General features: G+C 43.6%; 1 protein-coding gene across 2 annotated transcripts; it reads right to left on the minus strand.

Annotated features, from left to right (window-relative positions):
- Positions 1 to 2378: 2378 nt before the first annotated feature.
- Positions 2379 to 17437, minus strand: LOC123767371 (uncharacterized). 2 transcript variants are annotated; one of them, XM_045757027.2, is made up of 9 exons: positions 17229 to 17437; positions 9117 to 9328; positions 8787 to 8943; positions 8067 to 8225; positions 7217 to 7323; positions 6480 to 6706; positions 6133 to 6265; positions 5100 to 5369; positions 2379 to 4911 (listed from the first exon to the last, which is right to left on the minus strand). In XM_045757027.2, exons 2-9 carry the CDS (start codon positions 9190 to 9192, stop codon positions 4826 to 4828), a joined length of 1215 nt encoding a protein of 404 aa, XP_045612983.2. In that variant the 5' UTR covers positions 9193 to 9328; positions 17229 to 17437; the 3' UTR covers positions 2379 to 4825. The 2 variants fall into 2 exon arrangements, with proteins under 2 accessions (XP_045612983.2, XP_045612981.2); XM_045757025.2 differs by having other exon boundaries at positions 9117 to 9445.
- Between the last annotated feature and the right edge of the window lie 179 nt (positions 17438 to 17616).

The following is a 17616-nucleotide window of genomic DNA, read 5'->3' on the forward strand; positions in this document are numbered from 1 at the left end:
TTTCATGAATTAATTGTTTTTCGACTACCTAACCTACCTAACCTAACCTAACCTAACTTTTTCGGCTACCTAACCTAACCTAACCTATAAAGATAGGTTAGGTTAGGTTAGGTAGGGTTGGTTAGGTTCGGTCATATTTCTACGTTAATTTTAACTCCAATAAAAAAAATTGACCTCAAACATAATGAAATGGGTAGCTTTCACATTTCGTAAGAAAAAAATGAGAGAAAATATATTAATTCAGGAAAACTTGTCTTATTAGGCAAATTGGGCCTTGCATAGTAGGCTGAAAAGTGCGTTCTGGCTACTAGGTACGACATATATATATATATATATATATATATATATATATATATATATATATATATATATATATATATATATAATATAATATGTTACTGTGAACACCGGAACAGTACACCTGGATTTACCTGAGGGGGTATCATCTCTCAAGTGGCCCGGACGGGAACAGGAAGCCGGCGGTTGGTCTAAGATCCCACGCTAATTTGTCTTAATTTCTACCCGAATGAATTTTAGACTAGCAATGTCGATCTTGGGGCCTGATGGCTGAGTGGGCAGCGTTCAGGGTTCGTAGTCTTTAGGGTTTGGGTTCGATCCCCGGAGGAGGCGGAAACAAATGAGCAGAGTTTCTTTTATCTTGATGTTCCTGTTCATCTAGCAGTAAATAGGTACCTGGGAGTTAGACAGCTGCTACGGGCTGCTTCCTGGGGGTGTATGTGCGTGTGTGTGTAAAAATTAGGATTAAGGGCTTATCCGAAACGCTATGGGTGCTGGTGGCTGTACAAGAATGTAAGAACTCTTTTTATATATAAATAAAAATAAAATCTTGGCTCATCGGCGGGTAGGCGGTTCCAGGGGGTTTATTACCCCTGTGGGTGAAAAGCGCCATCTGTTCTCTGACCTACATTGTGGTTACCATAGAATATTAACGATTATACGATAGCTGAAAATTCTTTACGATATTTCACCATTATTTTAAGTATATTAGTATATTTAGATAGTACGAACATCAAATAATGTTGTTACCCCTCTAACTCCCAGAAGAAAATGAGCTTAAAGCACGCTCAAAGAAAACTATTAAGGGGGAGGCTTAGTTATTTATATGTTCTCGGTAGAACAGTAAACTTTGTTCTTGAGACTCATAATCGGCGATCCCGGGTTGGATTTTCTAGATGAAATAGAGATAGAAGGGCACTTTTTCTTTCACTTGATGTCTCTGTTCACCTAGCAGTAAATAGGTACTCCAGAGTTAGACAACTATTCTAGGGTTACATCCTAGGGAAGGTCAGTAGTTTGACCTTGGTGGGCCTCGATACAAGCCTAAAGTACATACATATATATACACACAGACTTCCTGTTTGCAATAAAATCAATTAACAAAACGAATTACATAATCTCAAGTATTTTAATTAGTCTCCCCATATAGGTTTTCTTTGAGTGCGCGTTGAATTCATTTTCTTCTAAATAAGAACGGAAACTGCTTTAATATGAATTATTTGCAAATAATATATATAAGAATCGACCTCTTAGCTCTTGGACCCCGCCTTTCTAATAGGCGTGCTCTTCGACCCTGCCTGTGTGTGTGTAATTACCTAAGTGTAGTTACAGGATGAGAGCTACGCTCGTGGTGTCCCGTCTTCCCAGCACTCTTTGTCATATAACGCTTTGAAACTACTGTGTACTCACCTAGTTGTACTCACCCAGTTGTGCTTGCGGGGGTTGAGCTCTGGCTCTTTGGTCCCGCCTCTCAACCGTCAGTCAACAGGTGTACAGATTCCTGAGCCTATTGGGCTCTATCATATCTACAGTTGAAACTGTGTATGGAGTCAGCCTCCACCACATCACTGCCTAATGCATTCCATTTGTCAACCACTCTGACACTAAAAAAGTTCTTTTTAATATCTCTGTGGCTCATTTGGGCACTCAGTTTCCACCTGTGTCCCCTTGTGCGTGTTCCCCTTGTGTTAAATAGCCTGTCTTTATCTATCCTATCAATTCCCTTCAGAATCTTGAATGTGGTGATCATGTACCCCTAACTTCTCTCTTCCAGCGAAGTGAGGTTTAATTCCCGTAGTCTCTCCTCGTAGCTCATACCTCTCAGCTCGGGTACTAGTCTGGTGGCAAATCTTTGAACCTTTTCCAGTTTAGTCTTATCCTTGACTAGATATGGACTCCATGCTGGGGCTGCATACTGCAGGATTGGCCTGACATATGTGGTATACAAATCAAATGTGTGGTCTGTGTGTGTGTGTGTGTGTGTGTGTGTGTGTGTGTGTGTGTGTGTGTGTGTGTGTGTGTGTGTGTGTGTGTGTGTAATTGTATTTACATAAGTATCCACCAGGAAAATGAAACTAAAGTTCCAAACGGTTTCATTATCAAAAGAAATACAGAAAGATTACAATTGATTGATGAAGATTAAGCCACCCCAAGAGATGGCACGGGCATGAATAACCCCTAAGTGATAGATTTTTTTGGAGTGAATGTAAACTTTGGTCGTGAAGAAGAATGCCATGTTGTTGTTGTTATAGATTCAGCTACTCGGAACAAGTTCCAAGTAGCACGGGCTATGGTGAGCCCATAAAGGATGACATTAGAGTTGGGGGTTATATATCCAACTACACCTGACTAGACATAGAACCACACGCTAAAACGTGGATTAATGGCGGTGATGAGAAGGTGGGATGGATAAGTGGATTTTAACTGGGATATGAAATGGATATTAACAATGTATTCCTTCATTCATAAATTAGATACCTTTATAATTGAGTAAGATTTGTGATAAAAAATAATAATTTATTTTAAAAATAATAATTAGTGGTTTGTGATAAAAGGTATAAAAATAGTATATAAATGAACCATAATTATTAAATAATAATACTGCGGGTTCACTCCTTCACTATTCTTACCCAATTATAAAATTATCTAATTCATATAATCCTAAACTTACATTCATTTGATCTAATTCACTACTTGTTATAAATGAAGATTCAATATTATTTCTTTCAGTAACTACTTTGCAATCCACAATTTTTGCATGAATTAGCCTAGTCAATTGAATGTTTACATTCTCTTGAGTGAATAAGTAATTCATCCGACTCCATGATCTGTTCTTATTCTATATTTATGTTCTTATATTCTCTAAGTCAAGATGTTTACCTGTTTGGCCAACATAGAAGTTATTTACAATTATTATTATATTAACAAATTACAAATGTGATCCCTTTCATCAGGCTTATCTCCTCTGGTATCTTTTTTGTCTAGATATATCTAAAAAAAACTTATCTTTGGATTTATCTTTGTCCTATAATATGTACAAAGTACTGTGAAACGTAGGACAGTCCAATTATCCACGTTCCTATACATAATACCTATACATCCTATATTCCTATACATCCTATACTCCTATATATTACTATTCATCAATAGGTTGCTCGAGTTAGCACGTTTCATGGTTAGGTTAGGCTAGGTTAAGTTATGCTAGGTTAGGTTAAGTTAGGTTAGGCTAGGTTAGGTTAAGTTAGGATAGGTAAGGTTAAGTTAGGTTAGGCTAGGTTAGGTTAGGCTAGGCTAGGCTAGGCTAGGTTAGGCTAGGCTAGGCTAGGCTAGGTTAGGCTAGGTTAGGTTAGGTTATGTTAGGTTAGGTTAGGCTAGGTTAGGTTAAGTTAGGCTAGGTTAGGTTAGGTTAGGCTAGGTTAGGTTAAGTTAGGCTAGGTTAGGTTAGGCTAGGCTAGGTTAAGTTAGGTTAAGTTAGGTTAGTCTAGGTTAGGTTAAGTTAGGATAGGTAAGCAGTTTGTACGTTGTGGGCAGAACAACACGCAGTCAGTTGGGATTTCCGACTTTCATTACAATGATAATGGGATCCTGTAAAAAAAAGTATTATGTACACCAGCAACTTACAATCATTAAATACTTACAAAATTGATTTACGTGCATCAGGTTAGGATGCAGGCCTACACGATACCTAGAATGCAATCTATAGGCCTTCTCAATACCTTAGGTATTATATAGACCTAGGTATTGTAACTAAGTTACAATTATAAGCCTACATAGTGCCTAGGCTACCTTGTAGACCTAGAAAATACCTAGACAACAATGTAGGCCTACACAATATATACAATATATACAATATATATATATATATATATATATATATATATATATATATATATATATATATATATATATATATAAATTCTGAAAGATCTGAAAGAATATAAATTCTTTCAGATCTGCCCAATGCAATCTAATATTTTTGTTTCTTTTACTCTAAAAACTAATCCATATAGACATTACATATATCAATGAACACACATATGGAGGCCCGATACATGTATTTCCACACCAACGCCACACTCTTGCACATTTGCAGTCACTTTTGTCTTTAACCCTTACACTGCTACAATCGCGATTTCCTCGGATTCAAATGGCCGGGCCACGTGTGACTAATCCTCATTTCGTTTTCTTTCAATACTATATTTACATGCGCACCTAAATATTGTAGTTTTTATATATAGCTCATTTGTTTCAGCGTAAAAATATTGCTTCCTAGCCTTCCCGGTTTGGTGCCTTCTATTGATAATTACTTCAGCGTTGAAAAAGCTGTCACTTAAACAGATTCAATACATGGGAACATTGAGACATGACTTGGCAATCATTACTGATAATAAATAGGTTCTGAATCATTTCGTAGTGGTTTATCTTAGTGCCTCTTTGGTTCATTTGCATTGACTTGGAGGAGAAGGAAGGAGTTGAGGGCCTCAGTGTTGGAGTTGAGTAGTTTCTTCTGGAGGAGTTGTGGAGGAGTTCAGAGCACCTTGGTGGAGTAGTGGTCGTCTGGGTGGAGGCGGTGAGGTACTGTCATTATTGGGGACCCCGGCTCACTATCCTCTTCTGTGTTCAACCAAGAAAAAATGAACCCAAGTTAATTTTTTCATCTTTGCACACACACTCTCTCTCTCACCCGTAACCACCCCACCACCACCCACCACCCTCTAACTACCACCCCACCACCAACCACCACCCTCTAACAACCATCCCACCACCACCCACCACCCTCAAACAACCATCCAACCACCTACCAGCTTCTCGACGACTCTCGAAGCTAACGCCATAGCGGTGACTTAGGTCCCCGACTGACGGCTGAAAGTCCGTATGACTGGCCGCGTTGGGAGTCATCCTGGAGCACAGTGCCAGGGCCAGAATCATCACCAGGAAGAGGGCCAAGCCCGTGAGCACCCAGGCCAGCACCTGGCCCATCCCGGCACTTGTGCCATCACTGGTGCTCTGCTCTGTGGTAGCGGCGATGCTTGGGCTGCTGGATGAGTCGGTCGGCGTCACGCAATCCTGGCCTGAAAAGACCGTTACATTCAAAGTTAGAACCGTTGAAAGACCGTTAACATCAAAGTTAGAACCGTTAAAATAAGGTAAAACAGTTGAAAGACCGTTAAAATAAGGTTAGAACCATTGAAAGACCGTTAAAAATTAAGGTTAGAACCGTTGAAAGACCGTTAGCATCAAAGTTAGAACCGTTAAAAGATCGTTGAAATAAGGTAAAACCGTTGAAAGACAGTTAAAAATTAAGGTTAAAACCGTTGAAAGATCGTTAAAATCAAAGTTAGAACCGTTGAAAGACCGTTACAATCGATTGAAATACCTTTTAAAATAAAGTTAAAACCGTAGGAAGACCGTTAAAATTAAGTTAAAAACACTCGAAAGACCGTTAAAAGGAAGTTGAAACCGTTGACAATAAACTTATTACACCACTGGATGATCGTTCAAATCAAATTAAACCTATCGTATACGAAGATGTTTAGACAATGATGAACTTCTTTTAGATTTAACGAGGTCACCCCTTCCCCAAGGGCCTGCTAGGCCAATGGCGGACCTCCAGGAGGAAATAACACAACCTTCCACTAAATTCCAAGCATTTAAAGCTTGGAAAAAGAGAGGCTTGAGCTGTATGGACACGCGCCATACAGCTTACGCCTCTTGTGCATACAGAAATCGTTTTGGCCTGCGAGGGATTCGAACCTGGGGCATTCTGGTTTGAACCGACTGCGTTAAACGAGTCTATGGAGAAGGAATCAAAATGAGCAACGTACTGCATCTTACCTCTCCCACTGTCTGGGTAGCACTGAAACGTCCAGAACACGGAAGTGACGTTGACTCTGTACGACACGTTCTTCACACGAACTGGCGCCACTGTTACGTTATCCTCCGCGCTGCCTGAGCCACGATCACTGTTCTGTGAGAGGGAGGAGGAGGGGGAATTTGTTCTTTGTCAGTTGTTATGTTATACACGAGGGGCGAAAATGTTCATGATGATTCGTTAAGAGGTTCTGAGAGGTTCAAGTTAGGTTTTGACAGGATTAGAAGAGGGTTCAGGATTACAATTTACCCCAAAAGGGGTTTAATTTTGGTAATAACAAAGTTCTGAAGCGTCTGAAAGAGAGACTGACCTGGTCTTCCCCTAGTAGCAGCAGCAGTTTAGACCACTGGCCCGTCGTTGCGTTGCTGAGGTCCACCTTCAGGGGGTCGCTCTCCCTCGAGTTGACGGGTATTAGGAACATAGTCGGCTGCTGACCACCTCCTCCTTCGGCATCCTGGGGGTTGACGTACATCACAGAGGACCTCTCTATCTTCAGCTCCGCACCCGGAGAAGTGGACCTTGTGTTTATGAGGCAACCTGGGGAGGTAGATGATATAGGTAGATCATATTCTACGTCCTGAGGAGGTAGAAGGTATTGGTAGATCATCTTCTACGTCCTGAGGAGGTAGAATATATTGGTAGATCATCTTCTACGTCCTGAGGAGGTAGATCATCTTCTACGTCCTGAGGAGGTAGAAGGTAATGGTAGATCATGTTCTACGTCCTGAGGAGGTAGATGATATAGGTAGATCATCTTCTACAAGCTGGTTGACACTTGAAACATCAATTTATCTAGTCCTCCTTAGAATGATGTCTCCTGCTATGGATCCCTTAATAGAGGCAAATTGAGTTGAAGATGTTATGTAGCAGGTACAAGAGAACCAGACTTACTTCTTAGTGCCTTGCTAAGAAGGGACTAAGAAGTATATGAGTCCGACTTGAGGTATTCGATGTGTTTTTTTTTCGTCCTGAATGCTGGATTACGCATCCACACACACACACTCACACTCTGTCTCCACCCTAGAGAGCATCTATGTAGAGACTCACCTGACGCGCAATTGAAGACAACTTGGAGCGCCTCGTTGGATGAGACAAAGACCGTAGTGATGCTGACTGATAACTCAGCTGTCAGTATTCGTTGGCGGTTCTCAGGTCTGGTAGGGGGAAAATACAAGCATTTGTTTTTTTTCCCTGTTTTACTTGATAACTCTGAATGTCAAATGAGATCCTTTGTTAGAGAGTGATTAATGTAAGATCTTCCATCTCGAGATATGAATCTATCATTAAGTTAGTCACCAGTTCCAAGATGATTGGTTTAATTTATAAGATTGGCATTTTTGTATGAGTTAGCTAATTGTGATATTTTTAATAGTCTATCCCCTATACACCTTGACATACAGGTAACCAGGTTACCAGGTATACACCCCAAAAGTGCCATAGAGGTATTGAAGTAAACTAGTGGAAACATACTCTACACACTTATTTAACAGAGTATCCAATAGGTGGCCATGTATACCACAACCCATCGACTGAAAGCCGAGTGCTGGGGCGCAGGTGCTAAAGTCCAATACCCCCCCGCAAGCACAGACGTGGCCCTTAACTCCCACCTGTAAGCTGCCACCCACACACAGGGAGCCGAGCGGACAGCACACTGGACTTGTGATCCTGTGGTCCCGGGTTCGATCCCGGGCGCCGGCGAGACACAATGGGCAAAGTTTATTTCACCCTATGCCCCCTGTTACCTATCAGTAAAATAGGTACCTGGGTGTTAGTCAGCTGTCACGGGCTGCTTCCTGGGGGTGGAGGCCTGGTCGAGGACCGGGCCGCGGGGACACTAAAAAGCCCCGAAATCATCTCAAGATAACCTCAAGATAACCACCTGTAAGCTGCCACTCACCTGTAGACGAGCAGCTGGTGCTGGTGGAGAGCCAGGACGAGGGTGAACCACGTGTTGTTATGTGGGTTAGTGGCCGCCAGGGACAGATTACCACCCACCTGAGTCTCGTTGATCCGCAACAACGCCACGCTATCGTTATTGATAAACACATTTGCGGTCCTGTGAATATATGAAAGTCCTGTGAGCGTCTGGTGAATGCGAGAGTACTGTGAAAGTCATTTATATCATTCTTATTTTCAATTACGCGAAGTTTAACCCTTAGGTTAAGTTGCAGAAATGTTTTACATCTTAAAACATGAAAAACGTGAAATTCTGGAATTGTTGAGTATCCCATAGAATTTACAGAAAAAAACTGACAAATTTGACATTAAAGAAAACGTTGGCCTTACGAATTTACCAGATACTATCCTAATTTAAAACTTCAGTGAATATACTAAACTATACTAAAACACAATAATAATTTGAGAATAATCTCTGTTTAGGACAAAAGATTTACTTGCCACTTGAGCAATAGGATATTATTAGCACTTGAATGCCTTCGGAGCACCACAAATAACTAGATAAGTATACATAGTAGTCTAATCAAGAAAACAGTGAGTCCTGTAGTACTTCTCCGGACTGTGATGCTATAGCCGTTACTGTTAACAGTAATTACGTAGCAACAGTAATTGCACGAGTCTAGTGCCGCCTGCTGGTGACCAGTTTCCCCAAACAACTTACTCTGAGCTATTGCCGGCGAGCTCCAGTTGAATAATTAATTGCCTGGGGGTCACAGCCCCCGCCTCCGGCATCACGGACACTTCCACGCGGCCACGGAAGGCCACGGAGGGCGTCCTGTGCCGTGTCTCGTTCCTCCGTAGCTGGTAGACGTGACAGTCTGCGCGGTGGAGAGGAAACAAGGTGGTTAGACCTAGCGGAGACAGGTATAGATGTGGCGGTTAAAGAGGAGGTAAGGACGGTAATGAGGAGAGAGGGATTTGGCGAAGGAGAACCGAAATAGACAGAGAGTGATAGAGTGTGATAGACAGACAAATGGAGAAGGATACGAACCATCTCGTGCCGGTTCGGGGTCGCCATGAACCAGTTGCAAGCACAGGAATGCCAGACCGAAGGGCCAAGGATGCATGTTGCTACTGCTGCTGCTGCTTAAGCGACCTTACGAAGCATCCTTCCCTGCGTCACTCCCTGCGTCACTCCCTGCGTCACTCCCTGTGTGACTTGTGCGTCCCTACTGCTGTATTTTCCATTGTATTACGCCTTTTCTGTTGAATAAACATCCTGTTTTAGCTCGTTGTCGTCACGTTGTTGAAGTCACTGTCTTCACCGGTACTGTGGAGCCTCGGCACTGCTCTTGATCTCTCTTCACCTGCGTCCGCCATCTGGAAATGTTAATTAATTTGGCTACCATAGTTACCATACCCCATAGTGGTGGTTGGGGTGGTGGTTGTGGTGGTAGTAGTGGTGGTGATGAACGTAGTAATAATGGTGGTGTAAGGGGTGTTGAACAAACGTGTTATGCACATTGAATATATGTTGAACTGTCCGGCCGAAACGTTTTGGTCATTCTGATGATCTTAGCAAGCTACAAGATGGGGAACCAGTCAGCATGAAGCTGATCCACGGTAATTGCCCAATAGAACAATAATAGGGCTGTTAGCTAGGATCAAATGAGTAGATGTGATAAGGCAAACCTGAGAGAGAGAGAGAGAGAGAGAGAGAGAGAGAGAGAGAGAGAGAGAGAGAGAGAGAGAGAGAGAAGTGTGGTGCAACCCGTTCTCACAAATTTAATAAGTCAATATTGACTTATTAAATATGTGCATAGGTGACATATTTAACATAATAGTTTCCCTTGAAAAGCTTCATAGAAAACACCGACCTTACCTGACCTACTTAGTATGTTAAGATAAGCATCTTATTGCTTCGTAATTACAATTATTACCTAACCTACAGCCTGTAGTAGTCTAAATAACCAAAAGTCTAGTCTCTCTTGCTGTAGATACATGTTCACAAAAATGTCACAAGTTACTGAACAAAGACAGTACTGTAACATAACATGTCTGTAACACAATGAGACGGTAACTCTCTGTACCAAACACACCACTGTAACAATGTCCTTTCCTAGTTCACTTTACTGAATGTGAACACACTTTACTGAACTGTGAATGTGAACTTTACTCCCCCAGTGAACATTTTCTTATGAGGCTTCCACAACTTCATGTATATGTGTATATGTATATATGCTGGTTAGCATTGTAATTGTATGACCACGTCTGTGGTAGAAAATAATAATAATAAAATTCTGATAATGGTGTTCAGATCACAGTGTGTATTAAGTTATCGAATATTACTGAACAAATTGTTCTCCTTTTGTGGTTCACCTGAGTTCATTAGAAGAGGAAACGGCTTTGGGTGGCTTGTTCAAGATATGTTCAGTGTTCAACAAGCTGTTCACTGTTCAAGCCTCGTTATAATGATGGATGTTATACACGCGTTATTTCCCGTTTCCACATTGCTGGAAAATTCACTATCAGCTGTCAAGCTTGACATCCTGTAGGCAACGGTGTCGCTCCTGTTGGCACCGGTGCCGCCCCTGTTGGACAAGGTGCCGCTCCTGTTGGCACCGGTGCCACTGGCATCCTACACACACTTGACAGAAGGGCATGACCTTCAACGCCTTCCTTGAGCACCGTTAACGGCAGTATGTACTGTTAAAGGACGCTTCTGTTGCTAATCAATGGCTAACAGAGACAAGCCAGTACAACAGGAGGCAACAGAGACAAACCCAGCACAACAACAGACAACAGGGACAAACCCAGCACAACAACAGACAACAGAGACAAGCCCAGCACAACAACAGACAACAGAGACAAGCCCAGCACAACAGGAGGCATTACAGTGATGAGTCACTTGGGAGAAGTTCCTGGAAACAGTTTTGAAACCAAGAAATGGAGGCGCCAGGTGGACTATATTGCCTCGCTAAGCTCAGAGTGAGGGAGGGATGGAGGGAGAGAGGGAGAGGGAGAGAGAGGGAGAGGCAGGAGATGGGGGCGGGGCGGGGAGGGGGGGGGGGAGTATGGGCGTGGGAGAGAAATTGGGACAGAGAGAAAGCAGGAAAGAAACGGGAGATGTAGTGAAAATACTGAGTATCTTGCATGTTGTGGGAGTACTACGTTATTCCATGTGTTTTCTACTAATAAACCTTCGTTAATCAGCTAAAACGTGTCATGTGTCGTTGATAGATATCATGCGCATCCGGGGAATAGATCGTTGTTATTTTTTGGGGGGTTTGATAGCCTGTGATATCATTCGTATCTGGGGGATAGATCGTTATTTTTGGGAGGTTGATAGCCTGTGATTAATAGGCTATACTTAACCATACCTCAAAAACTATGCAATTTCTCTTAATTGTACAGTCAACAATGGATTTAAAATCGTGAATTATACCCAAAAAATGTCTTAGAATTAAAAATTTCGTCGAGGGATATACAATAATTTTCAATGTGGAAATTTTAAACAGTAAAGAAAGGCTTTGGATAATCAAATCCAATAGATTTTCAACGTCCCGAATCTATAATTTTGTTAAATTTTGACCCTGAAGAGGAGGCTGTAGTGTCGCATCTTAGTCTAAATGCATTTACACTGTAGAAGGATTTTGAGCAATTAATAAATTAATTAATTAATTTGTTATCATTTTGAATTAAGGTTAAAGGAGAATGTTCACTTGTAATTAAAGAGGCTATCTTGACACTGTTTCATTTTACTACTACTTATTTCCTACTTATTTACTGCTTCCTTATTTCCTGTTTTCCTTATTTTCTTGAGCTACGAGTTTCCGCATTAATTCAATTAAAAACGGAAAGAAAGTCAACAATGCCCCAAAAGTAGCTACAAGTGTAAGTCGAAGTAAAAAAAGTTTGAAAAACGCTGCCATAGAGAATGTTGGTTAAGTGATTAGGGGAGAATTGGGTTACATTAAGGTTCGTTAAACTCTTATGTTGACGGTTGTCTCTTTGGGATCGATTGTTAAGCAGTGAAGGTTAGGTTAGGTTGGCTTGAATGCGTTTAATGTTTGTCTACGGCGTTAATAAAGGAAGCAAGGCTTACATATCACGCACCTGTGTTTACCTGTACCCATGTCTGCTTACGTGTACCCATGTCTGCTTACGTGTACCCATGTCTGCTCCCCTGTACCCATGTCTGCTTCCCTGTACCCATGTCTGCTCCCCTGTACCCATGTCTGCTTCCCTGTACCCATGTCTGCTTCCCTGTACCCATGTCTGCTTCCCTGTACCCATGTCTGCTTCCCTGTACCCATGTCTGCTCCCCTGTACCCATGTCTGCTTCCCTGTACCCATGTCTGCTCCCCTGTACCCATGTCTGCTTCCCTGTACCCATGTCTGCTCCCCTGTACCCATATATACCCACCCACTTGGGCCTATTCTGTACCCACGAAGCCCTGTACCTTCTTAAACCCTAACGAACATGATCAGAACACGGCAGTGATCATGTTGCAGATATGCAGACAAGTGCAAGACACAGGTGTCTGCACACGTGGCAACATAAGTGGCAATCACGCAACTGTAAGGAACAGCTGGCAACTTAACCAGCTGATAGATGTCAACACGTGACGCTCGTTTTCTTTCGTGTAACATTCTCGCTCTCCGTTCCCATTTTCTCTTATTTCCTCGTCTCTCTTTGCTTTTGCCTCTCGTGGCTTTTCTTATTCAGTTTGATGTGTACACAGGAGAGGAGTTGCACAGAATTTGGGACTATCACGTGCAATAATAGCCATTGCATGCAGGGGATCTCTTGAACAGAACCAAATTCTTCTTATTGGTTCAGTATCCCCTGTCATCCCGCCCTTCTCACCCACGCCATTTAAGCTGCAGGGTTAACTCGCCTAATTGGACTTCCCTGAAGGTCATAGCAGGCTCGCCAGTATTGCGCGGGCTTTCCGCGAGCAGCCCAGGGCTTGTGGCCCGTCTCAGGGCGCAGCTGAGGGCTTGTGGGCCGTCTCAGGGCGCAGCTGAGGGCTTGTGGGCCCTTCACTGAGCAGCTCAGGGGCCTGATTGGCAGCCATAAAACTAGGTATACACGTGCAGCATGAATACACATGAAGCATAAATTCACGTGCACAACAGGTGTACACGTACACAACAGGTGTACACGTACACAACAGGTGTACACGTACACAACAGGTGTACACGTACACAACAGGTGTACACGTGCACAACAGGTGTACACGTGCACAGCATATACGTGCACAGCGGGCAGATCCAGTCGTCATTCCGGAGTGTTTATATCAGGCAATTAAGGCTTGTTGAAGCTGTTAAGCTGCTTGTACCAGGGCACGTGTGTGTGTGTGTGTACTCACCTAATTGTACTCACCTAATTGTGCTTGCGGGGGTTGAGCTCTGGCTCTTTGGTCCCGCCTCTCAACCGTCAATCAACTGGTGTACAGATTCCTGAGCCTATTGGGCTCTATCATATCTACATTTGAAACTGTGTATGGAGTCAGCCTCCACCACATCACTTCCTAATGCATTCCATTTGCTAACTACTCTGACACTGAAAAAGTTCTTTCTAACGTCTCTGTGGCTCATTTGGGTACTCAGCTTCCACCTGTGTCCCCTTGTTCGCGTCCCACCAGTGTTGAAAAGTTCATCCTTGTTTACCCGGTTGATTCCCCTGAGGATTTTGTAGGTTGTGATCATGTCCCCCCATGTGTGTGTGTGTGTGTGTGTGTGTGTGTGTGTGTGTGTGTGTGTGTGTGTGTGTGTGTGTGTGTGTGTGTGTGTGTACTCGCCTAGTTGTGCTTGTAGGATCGAGCATTGACTCTTGGATCCCGCCTCTGTCCCGCCAAACACACACCGAAACTACGACGTTGGTACAACGTTCGAACAAGTTTTAACACCACCTAACCAGTTATAACAACCAATATAGCAAGTTGTAACAACGTTCTAATACGTCATAAACACGTTAAGCCAAGATGTAAGAACTTTATTACAAGTTGTAACTAGCGGAAAATAGAGACAGTTTCGGTTTGTGTTTCCAGGGGTGTGTGTGTGTGTGTGTGTGTGTGTGTGTGTGTGTGTGTGTGTGTGTGTGTGTGTGTGTGTGTGTGTGTGTGTGTGTGTGTGTGTGTGCTCACCTAGTTGTGCTTGTAGGGTTGAGCATCTGCTCTTAAGCCCCGCCTTTCGACCATCTTTGGTTCAATGCAGCGACCTATTTTCACTTTATTTTTCTTATTATATTTACATTTAAAACTTTGTATTGTATTGGCTTGTTCAGCTTCCTCATTCCGTCCGTTCCACTTATTTACGTTATGTTATTCCACCATTTTCTCTTCTTACTACGTCCCAAATACGTCTGTTTTAAATCTCATAAAAATCGGGATAATCGCGACTAAATTACACCTATAAACACTAAGAGGCGGACCCCAAGAACTAAGTTCAACAAGTAGTGAACACGTTCTGAGAGATCTTGCTCTGGGGGCCTTAAGCTTTTGTGGTTCAAGTTCGTTTATTGAGACCGTAAAGTACATCTCAAAATGATAAGAGGCTTTTGTGGTGATCTAAGAGGCTGTCGCTACTAGCGAGCCGCAGGACATATCCTCTGTCACCAGGTTGATTCGGCCATTTATTTTAAAGGAACTTGTGTGAGTTGAGTTATAAATCAGAGTTGATCTGATGTCTGTCAGTCATCCGACTGGTAGTTGTGGTGGGCACTCAGGATGTGATGATTGGTACTGATGGCTGTGTTGTTGATGCTTCTCTCTGGTCACGAGAGAGAAAGAGAGAGAGAGAGAGACAGACATCACAGAACTGTTAATCAGGATCAGTTCTAGCTACTGAACTATGTAGGTCTTGTAATCGTGGGTTCTTCTCAACTCATTCCTCTAGATTGATTGATTGATGAAGATTAAGCCACCCAAAAGGTGGCACGGGCATGAATAGCCCGTAAGTGGTGGCCCTTTTGAGCCATTACCAGTATCAATAGATGATACTGGAGATCTGTGGAGGTGCGACTGCACCCTGCGTGACGGGAGATGTCTCCCATGATTCCTTTAGGACCAGAGTCGACTTTTGTACCCGTTAGACCCATGTCAGTGTGTGTGTGTGATTATCACGGCTCTTTAACTATCATGAAGGTTAGGTTAGGTCGTGCGTAATCGCGGGTCCCACATAACCCGTTCATATCCAGTTTTGAGGGGTTCAGGTACTTAGAAGAGAAGGGTATAGTTGGTTAGGTTATATTTGCTTTATATCAGGGGTGTTGGGCCTAGCTGTAGTCTGCTCCATTTAAGCTTTATTTGATTTCCTAGGTTGTTGTTATAGATTCAGCTACTCGGAACAAGTTCCAAGTAGCACGGGCTATGGTGAGCCCGTAGTGGACTTACCTGGCACAGGAGCGGGGCAAGTAGCACGGGCTATGGTGAGCCCGTAGTGGACTTACCTGGCACAGGAGCGGGGCAAGTAGCACGGGCTATGGTGAGCCCGTAGTGGACTTACCTGGCACAGGAGCGGGGCAAGTAGCACGGGCTATGGTGAGCCCGTAGTGGACTTACCTGGCACAGGAGCGGGGCTGAATGAATGGACTGATTTCCTAGGTGGTTCAAGGTGTTTTCTGTCCATAATTAGTGCTAATGAGCGCTTTGCTTCTCTCATTAGGCTAATGAGTTTGGAGCGAGTATATTAGTGGGATTATCTACTCGCTACATTTACGGGCTATTCATGCCCGTGCCACCTCTTGGGTGACTTAATCTTTATCAATCTCGCTACATCTGCAACCGCTTTACGGGCTCGCCATAGCCCGTGCTACATGGACTCTTCGTTCTCAGTAGCTAAATCTGAAAGAAACAATGGGCAGTTTCTTTCACCCTATGCCACTGTTACCTAGCAGTAAAATAGGTACCTGGGTGTTAGTCAGCTGTCACGGGCTGCTTCCTGCGGGTGGAGGCCTGGTCGAGGACCGGGCCGCGGGGACACTAAAGCCCCGAAATCATCTCAAGATAACCGAGAATAGCTGTTAAAAGGAGCCAAGCTAGACTATGTAACACCTGGTGTCACTTGTCCCTGTGTTGGAGCAGACTGTTTGAGCTAGTGGGCGGTTATCAAGCTTGCGAAACCTCTACATCTTTTCTCGATCATGGCGGCTTCGTTTGAGATTTATTCAACAATTTTTACGAGTGCGGAAGTGCTGTGAGGTTGTTTCTAACAATAGTAACCTCGTGGTGGTGGTGTACTTTACAAGCTCGTAAACCTGTTGAATTACACGTAAACTTTAAACTGTTGGTTTACGAAGCTGTTTGTCATTGAGAAAGGAAAGGGGCCATGTAGCCATCACAGGCAGGTTGATCCGCGGTAGTTTAACCTTTTCCATCCCCCCCCCCCCCCTTGTCCCATCCTCCCCACCCCCACACCCCCACACTCCCCCCCCCCACACCCCCCCCTCTCTCTATACCCCCAGACACGTTCGCTGTTCCGGGGATTCTTGTACCAGACTTCCTCTATTATTTCACTCTGGGTCTTTATTAACTAATTGGCCAGTCAAGGCCATTAGAGGCTGCCTGTAGTTAGGCCACCTACTGTGTGTAACACCTCAACCACCACCACCACCACCAGAGAAGTACTGTTAGGTAAGGGCCACCACCACCTCAACCACCACACATGAGTATTAATCAGCTTAATTAACCACAAAAGTGACTAGAATACCAGAATCAAGAACAGCAGTAATACATTAAATACAGTAGTTATCTTTACGGGACGATAACTACCACACACAATACTTACTACAGAAGATAACGACTATGAACCATAACTACCACACACTATATCTACCACACATCCTAACTACTACACATAACTACCACACACATGTTCAGAGGTATGCCACCAGACTAGTCCCCGAGCTGAGGGGTATGAGCTACGAGGAGAGACTTCGGGAATTGAACCTCACGACACTGGAAGGCAGAAGAATTAGAATTAGGGGATGACACGATAACCACCTTGGCTACCACTCAACCATAACTACCACTCAAGTACAACCACCAAAGCACACACAGCCGTAGAACAAGCAACGCCTCCTTACATCCGTTAAAAAACACCACAGCTTTCCGGAGTCCCAACTGCCGCTCTGAGCAGTTGACCGCTATATACTCACCAAATTCTGTTCGGTCCTGTCCCGTTCGTGGAGCTAATCCGCTCAAATACGTCTTCCTTAAAGAGCGGAAGCAATCCGTTCGTCTTAACGTTTGTGTTTTGTTTCACGCTTCAGGCAACCGCGCGAGAGGTCGGTTAGCCAGAGAGTCCCTGACACTGGGGTATGACAAGAGCGCAACCCGCCTGCACCCAGCTGCAGCGGGGTGCCAACTGGTGCCAGAGTCTGGCGGTGTGGCACTCACGCTGGCGTTCGGGAAAGCCGTGACGTCAGAGATGACGTCACAGATGTAAACAAAAGCCACTAGGGGTAACTCTGATAAATTTCTTGTATGTTTCTCACCTTTCTGGACAGTTGCGAGAGAGTTGATTTTTGTTTTTTTACAGATAAC

The sequence above is a fragment of the Procambarus clarkii genome, chromosome 74, assembly GCF_040958095.1.
Source record: "Procambarus clarkii isolate CNS0578487 chromosome 74, FALCON_Pclarkii_2.0, whole genome shotgun sequence".
In the NCBI taxonomy this organism is placed as follows: domain Eukaryota; kingdom Metazoa; phylum Arthropoda; class Malacostraca; order Decapoda; family Cambaridae; genus Procambarus; species Procambarus clarkii.

Excerpts from the sequence above, each read along its gene's own strand:
- LOC123767371 (XM_045757027.2), bottom strand. The coding sequence starts at position 9,192 with ATGCATCCTTGGCCCTTCGGTCTGGCATTCCTGTGCTTGCAACTGGTT. Across the intron at positions 8,944-9,116 it reads CCCCGAACCGGCACGAGATG|ACTGTCACGTCTACCAGCTA; the intron begins GTTCGTATCCTT and ends TCCACCGCGCAG. Across the intron at positions 6,707-7,216 it reads TGTCTTCAATTGCGCGTCAG|GTTGCCTCATAAACACAAGG; the intron begins GTGAGTCTCTAC and ends CTACCTCCCCAG.